Source organism: Phaethon lepturus, unplaced genomic scaffold, assembly GCF_000687285.1.
Source record: "Phaethon lepturus isolate BGI_N335 unplaced genomic scaffold, ASM68728v1 scaffold10833, whole genome shotgun sequence".
NCBI classification, from domain to species: Eukaryota; Metazoa; Chordata; class Aves; order Phaethontiformes; family Phaethontidae; genus Phaethon; species Phaethon lepturus.
Genome location: NW_010526979.1, coordinates 49,432 through 70,949, shown reverse-complemented (window position 1 = coordinate 70,949; position 21,518 = coordinate 49,432). Strand labels below are relative to the sequence as shown.

General features: G+C 38.0%; 1 protein-coding gene across 1 annotated transcript in view; it reads left to right on the top strand.

Moving 5' to 3' along the window:
- ITGB8 (integrin, beta 8) overlaps positions 1–21,278 on the top strand; it is a 28,410-nt gene extending 7,132 nt beyond the window's left edge. The window contains exons 4-13 of the mRNA XM_010283244.1: positions 837–1,002; positions 3,693–3,851; positions 8,841–8,936; positions 9,031–9,120; positions 11,735–11,869; positions 14,857–15,262; positions 17,505–17,730; positions 19,343–19,446; positions 20,578–20,741; positions 20,834–21,278. Coding sequence (XP_010281546.1) covers positions 837–1,002; positions 3,693–3,851; positions 8,841–8,936; positions 9,031–9,120; positions 11,735–11,869; positions 14,857–15,262; positions 17,505–17,730; positions 19,343–19,446; positions 20,578–20,741; positions 20,834–20,956 — 1,669 coding nt within the window. The 3' untranslated portion in view covers positions 20,957–21,278. The remainder of the gene's footprint in view (positions 1–836; positions 1,003–3,692; positions 3,852–8,840; positions 8,937–9,030; positions 9,121–11,734; positions 11,870–14,856; positions 15,263–17,504; positions 17,731–19,342; positions 19,447–20,577; positions 20,742–20,833) is intronic.
- Positions 21,279–21,518: the final 240 nt, after the last annotated feature.

Below are 21,518 nucleotides of genomic sequence, written 5' to 3'. Positions count from 1 at the left end.
CGTTGACTATAAATTGAGTCAGGGGTGGGCAGGTTACAGTCCAGATGCCTACACTGTATGCAACAGAAGGTGAGATGAATCCTGCTCAGCATCTCTGAATCAGATGAGTACCTCAGTTTGTGCTATGAATTCCACTGCCCTAAATGGGTCACAGAGCAGCAACCTATACATGTGCCATGGCGTTAGCTTACTTATGTCAGACTTCATCCTTTCTCCCCTTATATATTGTTTCAAAAAGTATCATTTACCACAAAGATGATACAGTAAATGGAGTTTCCCATCCATTTAATGAGGACGTTTAATGTCATTAATCTCAACATTAGTTTTATGTACATTTACTTCCTAATAGTGAATATGGGAACTTAAATTTTATTTTAGTTTTGATCCAGTAGCTTGTTAATAGCCTAAGCTATTAAAGGATCTTAATGCTGTGGTGTAATAGCCCTTTCTCAGGATAATGAAAAGCAAAGCTGTACCACTCTGTAGATGTTCCAAAAGGGGTGATACACTCTCTGAGATCATACCATCACTAATATCACGTTTCTTCTCATTCTGTACAGAAACACTACCTAGGTACTGTTACTGTATGAACTAAATTATATTATATGCATTTCCATAACATACCAATAAAATCTGTTGTTCATAGTAAATTCAAACTAATCCCCACTGAACTTAATCTTATTTGAAGTTATTTTTCTTTAAGTATTTCTTTCATTTTGCATATATACATCTTCATTAGTAACAGGATTTTATGGGTTGATAGGCAATATTTACATGTCCTTCGAATGAAAAATATGGCATGTGTTAGACTCCTGTTTTGTTTTGTTTTTGTACAGTGATTATAATTTAGATTGTATGCCTCCTCATGGTTATATTCATGTGCTATCCCTGACTGAAGATATAGCAGAATTCAGAAACGCAGTGAATAAACAAAAGATTTCTGGGAATATTGATACACCTGAAGGAGGTTTTGATGCGATGCTCCAAGCAGCTGTGTGCCAGGTAGGGAATTTATTAACAAAAGACTAAATGGTAGTTCAGACATCAATATATATATTAGTACAACAGTGCTCAGTGTTCCTGAATTCAAAATGTCAGTTCAAGGACTGATAATAGCAAGATTCCTTCTTCCTTTTCCATTACTTCCCTTTTAGGTATACATTTCCTTTCCTGCTAAAGGAGAGCATAAGGAAATATTTTTCAGTATTGATTAATGATATTCTTTACCAGCCTAACCAATATAGGATGGGCAATGAAAGCAACTGCTTCTTGCCTTAACAGGCACATGTATTCATTTCAGCCAACTACAAAATTCATTTAAAAAATTACTGAAGCCTTCCTTGTGTTCCTAAGTGAAGACATACCATTTGATATTTCTTCTACTTAAGAATGTATTTGAAAACTAAAGGGTCAGTTACATATCTGCTCATGTAGATAAGGAAAACAAATGCACCTCAGTGTTATCGCATCTTTTAAAGAATTTAGAAACAATACAAATCAATTAAAAATCAACTTTTGTCTACTGATAAAATTTCATCACCCTCTCTCTCATGCAGAAGAGGGTGGAAAAGATCTGCATCAGTAGTTCCCAAGCTATAATCATATTAAATAAAAAGAATTTGTTTGCTCTAAAGGGCTCTTTTGCATATTGTTTTTCTCCTATACATAGTATTGCAATAGAGATTTTGAAAGTTGGGTGATTCATGGGTTTGCTAATGCTCTATCAAATGGTCTTTCTGGTGCTCTTAAAGAAAGTAATTCAACTCCTGTCCAAATCACAGGCTTCATCTGTTTCTCATCTCTTGGGATGACGTCAAGATGTTTCTTTTATCTTGTCCATCTTCACATTCTCTTTTGGAACACTAGAATGAATCAGGGCCAAAAAGGAACCCAAACTGTGTTAAAAATTAATACATTGGCCCCAATTTTATTTTCACATTTTGATGAGCTGTAAAACAGGTAAATAAAAGCCACTCTTCACAGACATTCTGATCACAGCTGTTATAAAAACTTATCCTGAAGCTTTGGAAAAAGTCCTTAAAATCAGTGTTTCTCATTGGACACATTCCACACTTATGACATGTGAGCTCTAGAATAATATATGCTTCCAAAAACAATAGAATGGAAACATTCATGAGCATGAGGAGGCTTTCCTGCTAACTGAATTGTGAACCAAAATGGATGAGAACAATGTGCAATTCATAACTACCATCATGAACTATAATTTATATTAATGTGCATTCATTTTGCCTACAATAGAACTTTATAACTTGCTTCATCTTGCTTTAACCAATATATCCCTGTTGCAAGCACTAGCAGGTTAGGACATGAAGCTTCTTTAAAATTTTGGTTGCTGTGATGTATGTAGGTAGGAGTCTTGAGGTGACAAAAGTGAAATGATGGAGTTTTAGGAGCAAGAAGTTTCTACAGTGCTGGAGGAGAGTTTGAGATTAAGATATAACCTGCTTAAAATACCCCTTCTTTAGGGGAATGCTGTCTAGGATAGTCTGAGGGGGGCTGATACCTAACATGTAAACTGGAAAAGGCACCACACCCCTCTGTGCTTATCCCTGCTGTTACGAGATACTTAATCCCCATTCAGAGCTAGCAGGGAATGAGCCTGAGAAGGGAGCTAAATCCCTCTTTGCAAAGCAAAGAAAGGAAAGGTAGAGAATAAGTCATGAAGCCTGGCTGAATACATGAATGACTGTTATTTCAGATACAGGTTTCACATGCGATGAAAAATACCTGGCAGTGATAAGGGAAATGGTAGAGATGAGACAGGGTTGTAAGGAGGAGGAGCAAGGAAGGAGGAAAAAGGAAGAAAAATTGAATTAGTGAAGAAGATGATGGAATAATTGGGAGGGGGGATAATGACAAAGAATGAGAGGTGATTCATGTGTGCATCTAAAGTTTGATTCAAAACAGCCGTTTATTCCTTGCAGGGAAATAAATGTTACAGAAATACAAATTGGCGCCTAACACAGTTTAGTTATAAGCTTGCCCTGCTACCTCCTTCACATCACTGAATTCCTAAAACGCATTAAATTCACCCTTGCAAATGCCACTTTGCTATTAATCCCTTAAGATGATGGATAGATATACTATTTTGCTGCATAATAAAGAATTTCTTAGTTTTCAGGTGCGTGAAGACATTCGAACTTCAGTTTATTGATTGGCTGATCATATGCCAATGTCCTTTCTGGAAAACTGTGTAGGAAAATGAAATTATAGAATGATGAGAATATAAAGTAAATAAAGTAAAAATAGAAGAGAACACCAAGTACCAATACAAATAAATGCATATTTATTTGTTGTAATGCTTTTTGTATCCCGGAGAATTTTACAAATACTGTGCATTTGCATTTGTATGTAATAGACGCACACAATGTGGCAGCTGTTACCCAAGCCCACTATATAATGCATAACTTGTATATATTTTAGAAAGGTCTTTCTTCAAAAAGCAAAGTAAGTGGTAAGTGGATCTCAGACTCACAGTATTAGTTTTCTGACGTAAGACATGATATACATTTTCACACAAAATGCTTTAAATAGCCTGGTTTCAACTCAGTGCTGCTAAGCAGTGTAATATCTGAAAGTAGACTTTCACATTCATTTTTCATTTTGTTATTTATTATTTCAGAAAATAGGTAGTTACTACTTTCTTATGCTTAATTTTGTTTTCTTTTTAGAGCCATATTGGATGGCGTAAAGAAGCAAAGCGACTGCTTCTTGTGATGACAGATCAAACTTCCCATCTGGCCCTTGATAGTAAATTAGCAGGGATCGTAATTCCTCATGATGGAAATTGTCATTTGAAAGATAATGTGTACATCAAAGCTACGAGTATGGTAAGGTATATGTCATACATTCTGCCTTCAGAGAAGCAGCGTAAAGCTGCCTAAAGGAGGTTTTAGGATTGCTGCCAAAGCATTGCTTTTATTTCAGTTATTAGAATAGTATTTTTCCAGGTAGGCAAGATGTGAAATGAAGAATCAATCACCTGGAAATACTGACATTCTTTTTGTGGGGGATAACGTATTTTGGAGTCTGAGACAACATTTTGTATAAAATATAAGAAAGAAGTGTCTGGTGTGATATTTTGCACAAGAAGAAGCTGGTAATAAGTGAGAATTGCACAATCCTGCTAATAAGACAAAGGTAGTGGTCATGGTTTATGGTCAGAAGATGCACAGTTGCATTGATTGAAAAGGCTTGGTAAGAGTAAAAGAGAAGACATACAACATCAATGAGCTAAATCAACCTTGATGGACTAGAAAATATTTGTGCGCCACAAAGCTTTGCTGTGGTAACGTAGCATTTGAACCTCACAGTATAAAGCCAATGTGTGGTAATACATACATGTGCAAAAAATTGCATCAAATCCCCTATAGCAAAATAATAAGCCTTCGGCAGATATTTTTAGCTTTCAAAATAATTTCTTCAAGAATATGTAAAATAGTCATGAGTGATTGAAGAAAGGAATTTTTTTTCTAAGATTTGTAGTATTGAATTGCTTTGGCTATTTCCTTAAATAAATGTGAATCATTCATTTAAGAAACATGAATCATTACTTAGTTGCCATGTAATCACCAGAAAACAGAAGTATGAGCTGTGTTATCATTAGAGCACATTACAGTTTTATTCTCAGTCGTAGCTGCACTTAAAATACATAGCCTGTGTTCAGCCCAAGCCAGCGATGTGCTAGTGAAGTCAGTGAGGGCTATGTGTAAAATAGGCTAGACCTGATTTTAGTCCTGGCAACTGGTGTTTACAAGGATGGTGGGGCAGCAGGAAGCAGCCGCTGTATGGTGTGTGATCATGAAATACGGGAGTTTTCTGGGAATCGGTGGGTGTTCGGGGCCTTGCTGAGCGGAGGAGGGAGCTGAGCGAGTGCTAACAGGAGGGTTGTTTGGATTTCCGATTATCTGATGTTCTTGCATTCATATACTCTCTGTCACCTCTTGGATATTCCCTCACAGATGTCAGGATTATTTATTTCCCTCTAGCCAGTCTGTTCAGTTTCAGTATTTCTACAGTGTCCCTGGGATAAAAAACAACCCCTTCCTTTATTCTACTTAAACCAAATAATGCCAAAACTTTCCCAAAGCAGAGCATACTTACAGGCTATGGTGTCCCTATCTCTATTTTGGCTTCTGGGTTTGTTTCCCCCTAACTTCAGTGCTATAAATGAGACAAGTTTTGTGCTGCTTATTAATAATTGCTAAAGGTACATATTTTATTCTGGTGTTCAGGATTCCTTTGGTGACAAAGATACTGTCTGTTTCAGAAAAAAACCCAACTATATTTTCTGTCCAACTTGAGAAATAAATTTCTGTTTCAGCTGGAAAACCTCACCAATATAAAATACAGAAAAAATTAATTATTCTCTTTCTAAGGAACTGTGACAGGTTGATGGCTGACTGAAGAAGGTGTTTTCTGGATTCTGGGCTGAAAGATCATGATTTTACCATCCCATATAGAATAAGAAATCTCCATGATTATTGCTATTGATTCCTTTTGGGAAATGAGGTAGTCTTTTTAGCCACCAAAATGAAATGACCTTGAAAGATGCTTAGATCTGTGGTGGCACATTTTTGGCCCATGTGTTTTCTGGCTGCTAGCCCATATCCTTTTCAACCACGGGCTTATTCTGGCATGCCCACATATTAAAGTGGGCATGCGCTTGGTAATAAAAAAGGGGTAGAATGGAAATCTTTCTCAGTATTAGGTATTTTCTGGAGTAGATTTGACATGATAACACAATAGGGTTTGTAAGGGTAGGTGTACTGGTTTCCTGCTTTTTTTTCTTCTCAATGGTAAATAGCCTGTGATTATTTTAGTCATAGAGATGCATAAAGAAACTTCAAATGAACAAGTAAAATCAGGGAGGGGAGGGGAATACTCTTTGATATTTAAATGAAATGTCATGAAAGGCTGTCAGCTCTTTAAAAAATACATTGTATGAAACATATTTTTGCTTTTTTTTCCTTATCAATGCAATTTTGTTGTGCTATGCTGAATTAAAGAGCCATCTGTAATCACATCATTTTCCTATTTTGATTCTTAGCTTCTGGTAGTCTTGAGAAGATTGCATTATGGCATATTTTTAGTTCCTCCTTGTGCCAGTTAAGACAACTTCTCTTTATTTATTTGCATAAGCTTAACCTTTACATCAGAAGTGTTTCCAGTCAGTCACTTTTCTGCCTGTTTCTTTCTAAGTTTGCTAAGCAAAGGTCATCAAAAAAGCATAAGACAGGAAAGAAATTTAGTCCATTTTATTTAGATCTGTGCTTGGTTAACTCCCTTTTTGAAATACTTAACATCTGTATTAGTTATCTTAGCTTAACACAGTAGGTTAAAATAATAAAATTAATGATGTAACTGGAACAAGAAAGATGATCTAAAACGAAAGTACATTCGCCTGAGCAGTCGTGGGGAGAGATAAGATAAAAGTACATGAAGTACGGCAAGATTCTTACAGCAAGCAAAGTGAAGCCCATGAGTGACCAACAGTTCCTTATGTCATCTCTTTACATGCTTAAAGTGAAAAAAGATAGTGTGGGTCTGTTGATGCTTTTTTGGTTTTTTAAAGTATCTTATAATAAAACAAATTTTTTTCTTTCTAATCTGAAGTGAGGCTGTAATGTACTACTGACCAAGCTGGGCACTCCAGTGAGGTAGAGCTGACAAGTAGATGAAAGTTCAGCTTGACTTGTAAGCAGACTAAGTATTTTGGAGATCCAGCCCCTGCAACACTTGCATGTCGATGCATGTTGTCTGTTGACTTCAGTAAGCCCCATCTGAATAAGTTTTTGTTTCCTGAGGGCTTGGAAACCCATTTCTGATACCACTGATCCCAGAGTTTTGCCGTTAGTTGCAGAGATGTTGAAGGGCCATTTTGCTGGAATTCAGACATGTCCAGTGTCATATGTTGAGCAGGAGACTGACTTATTTGACCATCTTGTGATCTCTCAACACTGCCGCCATCTTTCACGCACTTTTCACACAGTGCCAGAGGTGTTTGCAGAACACCTGGCTTCACTCGCCTCTGTCCTGGGACCACTTGGTGTGTCTGTGATCTTGCCAGAGAGTTGCATGTCGCCTCTAGGGTTGTGTGGCACAATGGAAGCCCCACCACTGTGGTCTGTGGTCAAGGAGAAGGCAGGAGGCTGTAGTACTGTGTTGCAGGCTATTGAGAATGGCAACAAGGCCACTGCTGCTGCAGTTCACCTACAGCTGTGCTGTGTGGTAGGAACATGTGCTCACTGCACCCTTGCATATGGCACACCCTCCAGCTGCAGCTGTAAGGAGGCCCGTTTATTGCTGTGTTACCTGTCTTTCATCACTTATCTTAAGGAATCTAATCTCTTACCAAAGGGTAAGGGTAAGGTAAGGATCTCAACTTCTCTAAGTTGAGAGCAGCATGGACCCTAGCTAAGATCAAACTGCAGCAAGAAACTCCTTTGTTCTTTCTATACAAGGCTCTTTATAAAGGTGCAATATGATGGAACCCGGATTTTGCCCCCTTGCATAACTGTCTCAGCTGTCTTGGCATTCAGATTGCTGTTAGGAGACCAGTTGACTTGCAGGGTGCCTTGAGTAACAAGTGGCACTCGGAGGAGAAATGGATTATGCAGGGAAACAGAGTGTGTTTGTGCAACAGAGGGACAATATGGGGCAAATGGTAAAAAATATCGGGAAGAAAAAGACAGCAGAAGTATATGGAGGAAAGAGGTTGAAGGTGGCGGTGTCCTGATGAAATCTCTGTAAGGGGAAAAACAGACCAAGGTCCCAGTCACTTCTCTATGTTTAGTCATGAATTTTAAATATCGAATTTACTTCCTGAGAAGCATTCACAGATGTATGGTAAATAAGCAGTAACGTTTAGATACAGTTTGGTTTAGAGTACTGGAGCTGGAGGGTTCTCACATAGCCCAGGTGTACAAAGCACACTGGGGCCACACAGATACCCTTGTGCTCCCCCAGATCTTGGATGAAGGGATAGCAACCCACCTCTTGTTCTCAAATCCATGTCAGATCTCTCAATGAGAAGTGTAGAAGGGCAGGTCACTGGCACAGGACATACCATCATAGATACTTCACCAAATAGGGGAGAACTCATGAGTGAAACTCATGCTACCTTCTTCAAGCACAAGTGTGGTCAAGAAAATGTAGCAGACCGTCATGGTGAGGACTGGAGGCATCACTCCTAAGGCAGGTCTTGGACATACAGAGAAGGAGAAAGCTGTCAGCTGCAAGAAAGATATATACAGAATACTGACATTGGTAGAACATGACCCAGTGTCTGCATTTAGCTGATGTGTCTGATCCCTGGTGACAAAATACATTTCTGAGAAACAAACTTCTCACTACTCACCTTGCTGTTCCCAAGAGCCCACCTCATCTCAGTGCCCTCGTGTTGAACTTTCTCCCTGACTTTTGCACAAGAGCCCACCTATCATTCTCAGCAATCTCATTATTTCTCAAGATGGACCATGGAGATGGACCATGGACAATATCATATCCATATTTCTTAAGCATCTGACTCAAACTGACAAAATAGTACTGTGTGACTTAGTCCTCTCACTGTGCAGCACCCATGCATAATTGGCAACAGATAAGTCTGTCACAGTCTGGCTGATGCCCTGATGATTTTTTTTTGTCATGATCTGTTTATTTGGTTGGTCCCATCTTCTTTTGGATGTAGGCCTAGAATTTCTCTGTACATTTAGAAATAAGGATTGGGATTGTTTTGGAATCCTATATTGTGTCATATGTGAAATATAAGGTTTTTCCCTACTAATCTGCAGTCTTCCCTTTTCTGTTGTATTTTGCAGGAGCATCCATCTCTTGGGCAGCTCTCTGAAAAATTGATTGACAATAACATCAATGTTATTTTTGCAGTTCAAGGAAGCCAGTTCCATTGGTATAAAGTAGGTTAGAAACCTGATTTCTTTTTCCAATTTTGAAAGGACAAAATTTATATTAATAATTAATACTGTGCATAAATGATTGTATTTTTCATAGGATCTGTTACCTCTGTTGCCTGGTACTGTTGCAAGACAGATAGAATCACAAGCAGCAAATCTCAATGATTTGGTGGTAGAAGCCTATCAGGTATGATGAGAGTGACAATATTGTATGCTGTATTTGTACAGGGATTTTTCACCTTTCATAGCCTAAAGTTGGAATTTCCAGGATCTTGGCCTCTATCTGAAGTCCACAAGAATAAGTTCCCTACTGTTCTGAATGTCCAGGTTGGCGGGTGACACCATCCTCAAATTCCCAGCCTGTCAGGTTCTAAAAGCTGAGAGATAGCACTTTTTTCTTTCTAAAGGTGCTTCTAAATATGCTGTTTGATTCTCTGCACCTGTTGCCAGGTAACTTCAAAAGAAATGTCTGGCTTATTTGAATTTTGGCATCTCAGATCTCTAGTTACAGACCAGACACCACTGTCTAGGCACCACATAAATTCAGAGCAAAAAGATAGTGCAGTATCTAGAGGTTTTTATAGCATAATTCTTAGAAAATGGACAACAGGTGGGAATTTACAAGGAGGTAGTTTGACAACAGTGGATATTATGGAAAGCAGGATTTACACTGCACAAAGCAGTATAATGACTCAGAGTTTTGAGTCATAGCAGTGAAGAAGAGTTTTGATAGGGATTTGGGAGAGAACGATGGAAATAGCTTTGTGAACCCTTGCCTGGAGTTCTCAATTGAAAGTAATACTATGAGAAAGTAATAGTTTGGGAAAGAGCATAAAGTCATTTTTCACAAGTGATTGACAGGGAATGGCAACTTGAAAGTGGAAATTGGCCTCTTGATAGTGAATGAAAGAGCCTGGTAAGCGGGGGCATAAACAGCTTTGAAAATGAAGGCAGGTAGTATACGTTTGATGTTCTAGAGCTCAGGGAGCCCACAGAGCAGCATCAAAATGAACGCAATCTGTTAGATGGTTGAATGCTGACAGGGCATGCAAGTTACACAAACATGCAAGTTCCAAAAGTTGGAAAATCAGTGACAAAACTATATGCAAGGTATCAACACGTATCACATTATTTTTTATTATTTGGACATGGGAGGCTGAAATTATCCATTGTACTAGGTTAACCATCTAAATCAGGCTATTTGCTTTCAGTAAATTTGCTATAATGAAGAGCCAAGTCCCATGTCTGTTCCTAGTCAATAGAATGGGTTTGTGCACATTTTTCTCACCGTTGTGTTGGGAACATTGTGCAGAAGGCAGACATTCAAAAGCAGAGGAAGTTAGGTGTAATCAAATTGCAGAGAAGTTCTCACTGATATTATACTTTCTCTTATAAAATCTAGAAATCTAATTTTGAATATGGAGGTTTGCAGGAAATTGCTAGCAAAAAAATTTGAAGATCGTAGTCCTTTCGTATGCCACTTTTACGCTGTCCATCCTAAACTGTATCCCTGTTTATAGAGCACAGTGCAGTGCAAACATTCAAGGAGAGGAAATGAAAATTTACAAAATAATGATTTAGTTCAATGGAAGACTCTGTGGGACTTTCCTGCTCTAGCCACCCCCAGTTTGCTTTTGCCTTATTTTCATTTTTTAGACAGTATCTTCCTTCCTAACCTAAACTTCATTGGATTTGATACTTTGAGAGTTTTATCATATTTTAAGGGGCTTGTAATACACAAACACACAGTTAACAGGGCTTGTATGTTTTGCTTTCTTGAAAGCAAAAGTACTTAGATAAGAAAATTAATTTAGTGTTGATGTTTGATGACAGTGGGCCTCTTGCACTCTTGTTCTAGGCAAGGAAACCTTAGGCTTAGTTGTGGAAAACCCTGGCTGAAAATCCCTGGCTAAATAGCCAAAGATGAGTCACTAATTTTCAAAAAGTTACTAAGATAAACATGTGTTCAGATTCATGTAATTAAATTTCCATTTGTAGCAGCAAAAATATCCCACTAAACTAATTTTTTTAATAGTAATATGCCAGGAATTTTAATAATCTCTGTGCAATTTTCAACTCATAGGTTTGTACAGAGCTTTAATACATTTTTAAAGGGTCAAGAAGCAATATTCCTTCTTGGAAGGATGTAGGATTTTAGAACATGCAGTAAATACAAATTACAAAGTATCTGACTTTTTCATGATTTTATGTTGCAAAAAGCCCTAATGGGAATCAACTAGTTGCTGACTTATATAGTCCTAGCTGACCCAAATAAATCAGTAAGAATAATCCCAATAGCCTTTAGATCACCCTAAGGATTGTTCAGAGGAAATTTTTCCAAGACAGATGCAAAATAACAGAAGTTTATAAAGTGTCAAGTCAATTAGGAACCTTTTCTGCTATATACCAATAGTTCTATGTATGTTTACTGTTTTATTTTAAAAGTGTGGCTGAAAGGCAGTGTAGTCTCTCAAACAATAAGCAGTTTTTGTTGCACATGGTTGTTAGAATAGATTTTCAAATTGCCAAAAATACAGTCTCAAAACCATTTCAGAAAAGCTGAAAACATTTTTCTCTGGAAAACGTAATCCTCTTTATCAGAATTACCAGTTCACTGGTTGTGTATATTTGGAATGTAATCGGGTCTTTATATGGGAAACAATGCTTTAATTCATTCCTTTATTCACACAGACAAGCTTTCTTCATTTTTAGTCAGACATAGTGGCCATACTTGGTGTTAGTCACTAATGCACATTATGTGTTACAATTGAATGCAACTAAAACTTGTTTTCTGGTTACAGAAATTAATCTCTGAAGTGAAAATTCAAGTGGATAACCAGATCCAAGGTCTTCACTTCAATATCACTGCAATTTGTCCTGATGGAAGTAAAAAAACTGGCATGGAAGGATGTAAAAATGTGGGATATAATGAAGAAGTATGTTGATAGTTCTCATTCTTCAAGGAATTGGAATATTTATTTTCCTGTTTGGTTGAGTTACAATGGTGTGAAATCTTTTAGGGATTTGCTTAAACTGCAAATTGATTTATGTAATTAATGATCACAGACTCTCTATTATTCTCTGGTTTTATTTTTCCTGAATCTTATTTTAATTCTCACTAATCTCATGGAACTAAGGCTCAAAGCTTTTCTGAAAGCTAACATCCATTAAAACTCTCCTCCTTTGTCCTCCACTGGGCACAATGGACGTGTTCATTGTGATGAAATCTGCAAATCTGTAGTAAAGAGGTTGAAAGATAATCACCCAGTGGAAAAGAATCACTGGAATTTGTGTTCCTTGGGTCTGTACGAGAAGCCACCTTTTCCTCTCCTTGTTCTAGTAGTCTTCATGCACACTCAGGGTTGTGGATAATTAGTGTATTTTATAAATCAATTTAATAAAATTATTTATCCCCATTTGGATTGGTGCCACTAATGAATGAATGAAACAGATTGTAAAACTGGAGCATCGTGCACTGTTGAAAAATATGGGGAAAGATGTATGGATAATATAAGATGTATGGATAATATAAATAACATAGTTTTCTTCCCAGAACAACTTCTCTGTGCCTTGATATATTTATTTTAATTGCTTGGACCAGTAGAGTAATTAATTTAGCTTGCCAGGAAGAGGTCTGTGTTTCTGGAGAGCAGGGTCAAGGAGCTCTTTCCTTCTTGACTTGTATGTATGTCTCAGCTGATGTGATTTTACTTGTGTCTGTGTGTAGAAATAGCAAAACAAATCAGTAGATTAAATGTGCAAATTTTAAATACATTCATTTAGGTGTATTTTATGGTCTTCTGAATTTTGTCTGCATGACTTGCTACTGATTAGCTTCTACAATTTAAGGGAGATTTGCTGTGGTTTTCTTCTTAACTCATCTCTTCTCCAGTGTTGTTCCCTGTGCATGTCATAAGAAATAGGGCTGGAATTTGTTCTGTTTAATGAAAAGAAAAATATTTATATCTGTTTCTTTTTAATAAAAAGCCAAGCCAGTTGATTGTAAAAGATTGCATGTGGTCCCAAACCTCTACTGCTGTTGAAAATGAGCCATCCTCAAGCGATTAATTTATTTTAACCGTAAATCCTCCTTTCAGTATTTGTTTATAGGCAAAATGCTTTTCCTTAATTCTCACATTCCTCTCATTGTCTAATCCTTCTTCCTTCCTTTTCTTACCAAAACACAAAGTATATTATATTCTAAAAGAATCCTACAGCCTCTTTAATGTGCAAAACTAACTTTGGCTATTAGCAAGTGTCAGTGTTCAGAGTGTTATAATTATTTAGTTGCAATACGTTTAATCTTTCTGCTGCTGTGTTCAGACCCATCAAATTTCACAACTCGTATGGAAGACATGATTTGCCCTTCCCACCCGTATCCCCGCCATTCCTCCAGTAGTGTGTTGTACATGATGATGTTTTCTAGCAGGGCTCTGTGTTGAATAAAAAGCACATTCTGTAGCTGCAGCCTTCCTTCCCACGTGATACACACCTGCCATATGAATTAATTACTGCATAGACACAATTTTGCCCTGTAATAGAAGGGAAGAAGTCTTATGCACAGAGACTGCAGGCAACTGAGGAGTTATGTGTGTAGTGGTGCATTTATGGAACAAGAAGAAGAAAAGCAAAGGGCGAGACAAAGCCTGTGTGCCCTCTCAGTATGACATTAAGAAGCGCATGCTTCTGCACAGCATTCTTCTCCTGTTGTCTGTGCAGGCAGCCGCAGCCCTGCTCACCACAAAGCCACCATTGTTCCCAAGGGCTTGGCTCTTCTCATGTGGGGGTGCAGTGGGAGGGGGAGACAGTGATGAGAAATGAATGGTCTTAGTCTTTGTGAGTAGTTTCAATGTCGTATGTAATCAGTTTCTTAGGTTTTCTCTCTTTTTTTTTTATTTGGAAATCTTTGTTCTTTGGTGGTAAATAGTAAAAGTATTTCCTTCTCTTGGGCTCTTTTCCTCTTGATTAGATTTTCTCTGTGAGGAGGCAAGGAAGAGTTGTTTTCTATCAGCAGGCTAAATAGCCTTAGTGAAAATACCCTGTCGGAAGCCTACCAGTCAAAAAAAACCCAACCCAAAAGCAATTGTGAAATACAAAACTGCCATCCAGTGAAAGTATCACAGATGTCAGAGTTGTCAAAGAGTTTTGGTAGTGATTGATGCAAACTCTGTGGCAGTCACCTAACCAGCAAAATGTGCCAGGACTCTGGAAAGCCACAGGGGCTGCTGCTGCAGCAGGTGCTACCAGGGGGAGGTCCTGGGGCATGGTGGTGATGGCCATGATGTGGCCAAGAGATAGGCACTGGGTCCACCCCAAAGCAGCACTTGGTCTTCCCAGGGGCACAGCAAGAGCAGCAAGAATCTCTTGCTCCATCCCCATTGTAGGAACAGCAAAAACAAGCTGCTGCTAAGGTGTGAGCCATTTCTGTTTTAGAAGGAGTAGACAGGGCCATCCAAAAAAGCTGTGTGATTTCTGTTTGCACAGACCATTTCTGCAGCAAGAACATTCACTATAAGTTCTTTTTATGAAGAGTATCTCTTTCTGTTTGTGTATTGTATTGCTCAGTCCAGTCCTAATTCTCATCTGAGTATTTCTATAATAGACACAGAACGTACACATTAAATAAGATCAGATGATGATGGTAATTCTATGACTGTTTAACTTCTATTAAACTTGTCTTCTGGAACTATGCTTTCTTCACATGAGAAGTAGACTGCTATCAATCTTCTAATGTTAGGGTTTTAACAGTATTTGTGATGCCTATCATTACTAATATATCATATTTGACAAATGGCCACTGTGTATTTTTTTATTATTAGCACATTCATACATAATGTAAGATTCTGCTTTATTTATGTGTAAAAATTTTAAGCAACTAATAGGAAATAATAATGATGTAAAATCTGTCTTTATTTCTTCCTAGGTACTTTTCAATGTATCAGTTACAATGGAAGGATGTGATACAACTGGAGGAAGAAAATACGCAATACTTAAGCCTATTGGTTTCAATGAAACCACCATTGTTAATGTGCAGAAAAGCTGTGCCTGTCAGTATGGAGACAGTGCAAGGCACAAAAGAGTATGGGCCGATGAAACTTTTTCTGATGGCAAACAGTCCGATTGCAATGACAATAATTGTAGCTCTAATAGAGATACACTTCCTTCTGAGAGGTGCAGACGACACCAGGACCAGCCCATCTGCAGTGGTCAAGGAAATTGCATAGATGGAAAATGTTTCTGCTACAAAAACAAGCTAGGCAAGGTGTATGGCAAGTACTGTGAAATGGATGATTTTTCCTGCCCGTATCACCAGGGAAACTTATGTTCCGGTAAGCCGCAAAGTTTATGTCTGTATTTTGGTTCTGATTTGTTTTCTGAAGTTTATACACATGATGCAGCTGAAAACAATGACATAAGGCTGTCAAGTACAAGAACTGTGTGTGAAGAATTAGTGTGTGAAATGTCCTGAACAGCCTGGTAGGAATTCATGTGCCTGAGCTTTCTTTACCACAGAGCTATGCACTGTCTTCTAAACTTCAGCACTGCTTTTTAGGGGATTTATTGAGTTTTTCCTAAGTTTAGCTATTTTAAGATTTAAATATGAAACTTCTTCAGAAATAATGATACTGATATCTTGGATAAAACAGTAAAATTATTCCAGGAAGTAAGTTGATACATTTCAATCTAATGGGAATATGAGATACTAAGAGATTAGGAGGAATCATAACTTTCAGATGAGGTTCTGATTTTCTAACACCCTAAATCAGTCTTGTGAGAGATACACTGACACTTGATTTCAAATACTGTTATATATGCTAGCACTGTTCAGAACACCTGCTCCAGGAAGGAGAGTGGAAGTGAAATATAAACAGGGCGAGTTGTTAGAAATTTTTTTTTTTGTGGCCTACTTTATGTTTTTTAAAGAAAGCATGCAAATGGAAACTCCATATGAACAAAATACAAAACATGTACTTTTAAGTTAGAGTTATTAAGGAAAAATGGGGTTGAATCAGTATCATTACTGTGTCTCTACCAGAATATATTTTTTTCTCCTCAGAAGTAATTAAATATTTTAAAATCTGTACTGCTGCCCTGCATCCTTTCATTTCACTCTATACTCACCAATGAGTGAATTGGGGGACCAATGTTTTCCACCACAGCTGGATAAATTTAGAGTAATACTATGGTCTTTAGTAGAGTTATTTTTGTTTTGCTCTGCTGGTGACTGTGAACTTTACATAAAACAAAGAGAAATAATATTACCTAATCCTTTAGATATTTCATTCCGACACAAAGAATTACAGTTCATCTACTCATTCTCTTTCCCTCCCACCAACCAACTTTGCATATTTACTGTTTCTTAACCATAAGCAGACCTTTCAAAACTGTAAGCTCCTAAAGCCTGAGATGTGGTGCCCCGGTCTGCAGAGGAGACAGGGAGATCTTTGTCTAAGAGGTGTTGGAGACTCTCACCTGTGATGGAGTCATGCCCTAGGGTACCACAAGGGAAACCCGCCACCCTGGGCTGTGACTGAGCAGTGTCCCTCTTCATGGGATATTTTCCAGTGCAGAGCCTTGCTCTGAGATGTCCTATAATCCCCTTCCTGACTCCATTTTACCCATCCCAGGCAAAAAAAAGAGGTAGCCTGTACTTTGGCCCCACTCCCATTTAGAGGATCCCGTTGTTTGATGGGACTGTCTCCCTGCAGCTGCTCTGTGGATCCCTGGAGCACAAGAAGGGCCATTGCAGTGTGTGTGAAACTTAGGTACTGCCGAGGCATAGTTGAGGAGACCTCATGAGATTTGCTAGACTTGCCTGTGCTTTATGTCTATATTTCCTAAAGGTGCTCTCACATACTGTAAAAGTGTGGTTAAACATTATCAGCATGTCAGTTGTACACCCGCCTAAATGTGCTACAACATAGAAAACATCTGGATTTTGCCCTAAAGCTCCCACTGCTTTGCCTGGAAAATTGTGAAGGTCACCAAAGGTTCTTCATAGCCTTTGGATCCTTGAGGCTGTGCGTTTTAAGTTCTTACTAAACAACCTACAGTTCATAAGTACAGTACACCCACCTGTCCAGCTCAGCCATCGGACCTTGAGAAAGGCAGAAAAGCAGTGCTGTCACGTGTGCGTCTGAAAAGAAAAGAAAAAAAACAACCTGGCATGTGCATGTGAACTTGATATTCCTTCCTCCACCACATCTAGCTGTTTATTTGAACTGAATGCTTTCTTGCTAAAGAGAAGTTTCCTTAGTTTGCCTGAAGACTGTTTTCCTGGTTGTTGTGTAATTTTTAATCCCCGCTGCTTTGATCCAAGGCAACACAGAAAATTCTAGTAAAACATCTTAGGATGACATCAAGGTAGCAACTTTTGCTCAACAAACAGCAGCCATAAATATGTATCATGCTGGTAATTTCAGCCCAAATTGTTAACTTAAAAACTAATTAGCAAGCCAAGGTCTAAATTAGCTCTGTTTAACATAAAGCACCAGCAATACAAACGTATGCATATAAAAATTGACTCTGTTTTCATGAAAGCATATGACTCAAGGCTATCTGATGTTGTAGGTAATGGTGAATGTGAAGCTGGTAAATGCAAATGCTTTGCTGGCTGGGAAGGTGACCGTTGCCAGTGCTCATTACAATCAGCAAAGCGCTGCCTGAATTCAAAGGGCCAGATTTGCAGTGGAAGAGGAAAATGTGTATGTGGAAAGTGTGAGTGCACAGATCCAAGAAGCTTTGGCCGTTTGTGTGAATATTGTCCTACTTGTAACAAAGCCTGTGAAGAAAACTGGTATGTTTCTTGTGCTAGACTTCACTTCTTAAATCTTTAGTGTTGAAACAAGGAGAAATATTTCTGCTTGGTTAGATGTCTGCTATATTTCTTAGATATTTAGACTTTGGCAAATTGAAACAAGTCACACCTGAGTCTTTTCTCTATGTAGTTGAGGGGTTCACACTGGCATTTAAGAGAATTGCATGTCCGTATCTGTGTTCACCAATCTGTGTCCAACTTTCATTTTTTTGAAGTCAAAGTTGGTGTGTCCTATGAGGATAGGTTTTTCATATATTTATTAAAGGGTGGTTCTTCATATGAAATCTTGTGGGTAGGTAATAAAGACCATAAATTCGGAGCTTTAAAAATAATCAATAGATCCTACTCTTGAATACCACCAAGTCTCCAAATTTTTTTTTGCACACTCCTTGTGTTTCTCAGCTGAAAGAAGGAGGTGTAGAACAGTAGTGGTACTTGTGCATTATTACTGCCATTGGTCAGCAGAGCAGAACTGGTCTTTCCCAGAGAACAACATTCTCCATTACTCAGTTTTAAACCACTTAGTCTTTGCTGTGCTAGTTTTAAAGCATTCCTTACCCATGTAAAGGAAGGGACAGCATGGAAGTCAAAATGAGCAGCCCAAGGAGGAGAGAAGATAGAACAAGCTTTGAGTGGCACATTGAGTGGTGCTGGCTTAAAGAGTCAATGAAGCCCTGTCCTTGGGCACAGCTCTTCTATGCCCTCCCATCAGCACATGTAATCTTCTGCATCCCACCGTGGCCGAGAGGGTGAGATCAGCCTTTCGTTGGAAAGGGAATTGTGATCAAAACAGAATTGTTGTTTGGCTGTATTCACTTGAATTATAGCTCATCTGGTGAGTATGCTGGAGAGCCAAGCTGGGCCATGTCTGAAAAGGTGACTCATAAGACTTCACTAGATAAAATGCAGTTTGCCTTGCTGGCTAACACTTTTTCAAAGGCGCTGTGAAATGTGTGCCTTTAATAAATTCAGAAGATGGCATAACTTCATTAAAAATTCAGTCAAAGCTTTTTCAGGATCACTTGTGATGTCCATCTTCTGCAAGGCTATACAGTGAAAATGGTAAGACTGACAGTGCTGCCTCCCTCTGTGCTTCTGACCCTCTGAAAAGCCCAGTAGAGGGAACTTTCGTGGCTTTGTCTTAACATAGGATCCAAAAAATTATTAACAAAGCTGTGTTTCCTACACCCATCTCTTCCCTTCAGTCCCAGCATGTATCCCAGTGAGACTGATTGATAAGGAAAGACTAGGACTGAACTGGAGGCTGACAGCTGAAGAAGAGGTGCTGGACCCTTAGCTACACCCCCCAAAAAACTCAGATCACAAAAGGCAGAGCAGGGGCTGGATGAATGTGGCTGAAAGCCAAAGACATGTTTTGCTTTATGACTTCTGACTAGTTGGTTCTGAGAAGCATCACAAGGACAAAATGCTGAGAGAGGCATCACATTTCAGAAAAAACTAAATAAATGTCGCAATGTTTTTACTAACAGGAAAGCATTATGTGCAAGCGATACGTCAGCCTGTTGATACAATCTCTTTAAGGGGAGTACAGAGAAAGACATAGGTTTATAATTACATTTATATTTTACAGGAATTGTGTTCAGTGCCATCATTCTAACAATGCATCTCAAGCAAAACTTGACCAGTGCACAGCCTCATGCGCTTACCTGCTGCATTATATTGACCAAACTTCAGGTACGTGACATTTTCTAGGTCATTTTAATAAGAGATGAAAATCTGTTGCGATAAATAATTGAATTCACCACTGTTACAATGTCTTTCAAAAGTGTGTCATATTATTACAATAAGAAATAAAGCAGGAAAAAGAGAAAAATCACTCATAGCTTTAGGGAAAGTAAAAGATAAATAATAACAGGAAATGTGATTGGCAAGCATTGCTAAATCAGATTTCCCAGCTCCTTCAGAAGTCACGTCTAATAATAATGAATCCTGCCTGGGCAATACTTAAAGAAATATTTATAAAAATCTGTTATGGCATCTGTATGTTTTACTACTTTGCATATGCTTACATTATTTGACATTGACATTGACAGAAATGAGAAAGAATGGAGTAGAATGCTTACCTCACGTTCAGTAATGTTTAAATGTTCCTTTCAAGTATAAAAAACTGTACAGTTATGAGGGCTGTGGAAGAAAAAATTTTTTTTTAGTAGAATTTCGTAAAGCTTAATCAGTCCACGCTGCAACAAAAATGCAGGTAAATGGTTACCTTCTGTCACTTCGCATTTTTGTACATCGTTTTATCTTGCAGTTGTTCATAAGTGAGAAAACTAACTGTGAATACTTTTCTCATAACTTCAGGATTAATTAAAGGAAAGCTTGCTGTGCGAGAGAGGTTTACCAGTGAGGAGAACACTGGACAAAGATTCAAGAAACCACATTTTCTTTCATATTTTGCCAATGATCTGCACTGTAATCTTGTGAAGATTAAACTGTCTTGGCCCCATACATTTCTAACAATTCATCCTCTCTGTTTCAGCTATAAACTCACCAGCTTACGGGGAATTTACGGTGGTCAAAACAGTGATGCCTCAGTCTTAGCTCTGTAGATTAAAGGAATAATAGTTCGACCATTTTGCTACAGTGGATCTTAGTCAAAATTGCCTTTCATGATATGCCCTGCTTTAAAAGCTTGCATATGGCAACTTTTCCCCTTAACTTCCCTTAAGTTATTTTCCCTTAACTTTTATCAGGATCCTGTTACATTTATGCAACATTACTATGCAGTGGTAGATATAACTGTGTTTGAGGGATGTGCCTATTCCGTATGTTAGGCTTTACACTTGTGTTTTCTTTTCGTTGCAGAATGTTTCTCTGGACGAAGCTACTTTAGAGTCTTTTCCATAATCTTTATAGTTACCTTTCTGATCGGGTTGCTTGTTGTCCTTATCATCAGGCAGATAATTCTGCAGGGGAGTAGCAATAAAGTTAAATCTTCAGCTGATTACAGAGTGTCTGCAACAAAGAAGGTAATTGATTTCAGAGCCATCATACTCAGTAATCTTTTTCTTGCACATAAAATTAGCTAATTGTTGATAAAAATTGTATCTTCTCCTTCAAGGATAAGATGTTTTTGCCTACTGTTTGTACAAGAACAGTAACATACAGACGTGACAAACCAGAAGAAATAGATATCAACATCAGCAAGTTACGATTAAACGAAACTTTCAAGTGTGAATTCTGAAGACAGTGTGTTTTCTGCAAATGTCTATTTCCATCATGCTCAACTTTTAAAAAGTTACCTTTTGTACTCTGTCGAAGTCTTGACTGTTGCCATATGGTTTTGTGTCATGCAATTTGTTGAATACTGTAACAAAGTGACATGTAAGCGTATTCACATAATGTGACTATGTTTGAAACTATAGCTGCTGTATTTTTTACTTTTTTTTTTTTTTGAAAGAGAAATGTGCGTGACTACTGTTCAGGAACATTAGTGTTGATGTAGCACTTTAGCATATTCTAATTTATTTAGTTATGGCCTAGAATGTAGATATGAACCGGTCTGACAAAGCACTGATCTCACTCTACATGTAGCTAGTATTGATGTGCTCTGTGGGAATGGACAAAAACTGTGACTGAAATATTAACATTGCTGTATATTATAGCAACAGATAAAACTATTCAGATGCTCTTAAATAGAGTAAACGGTACATTTATAGTTCTCTCAAGTTGACTAAATTCCACTGATTTGTCTGCTTTAGCCTCTTAGCTTCTCCTCATTACTTAATAACAATGACTGGATTAAA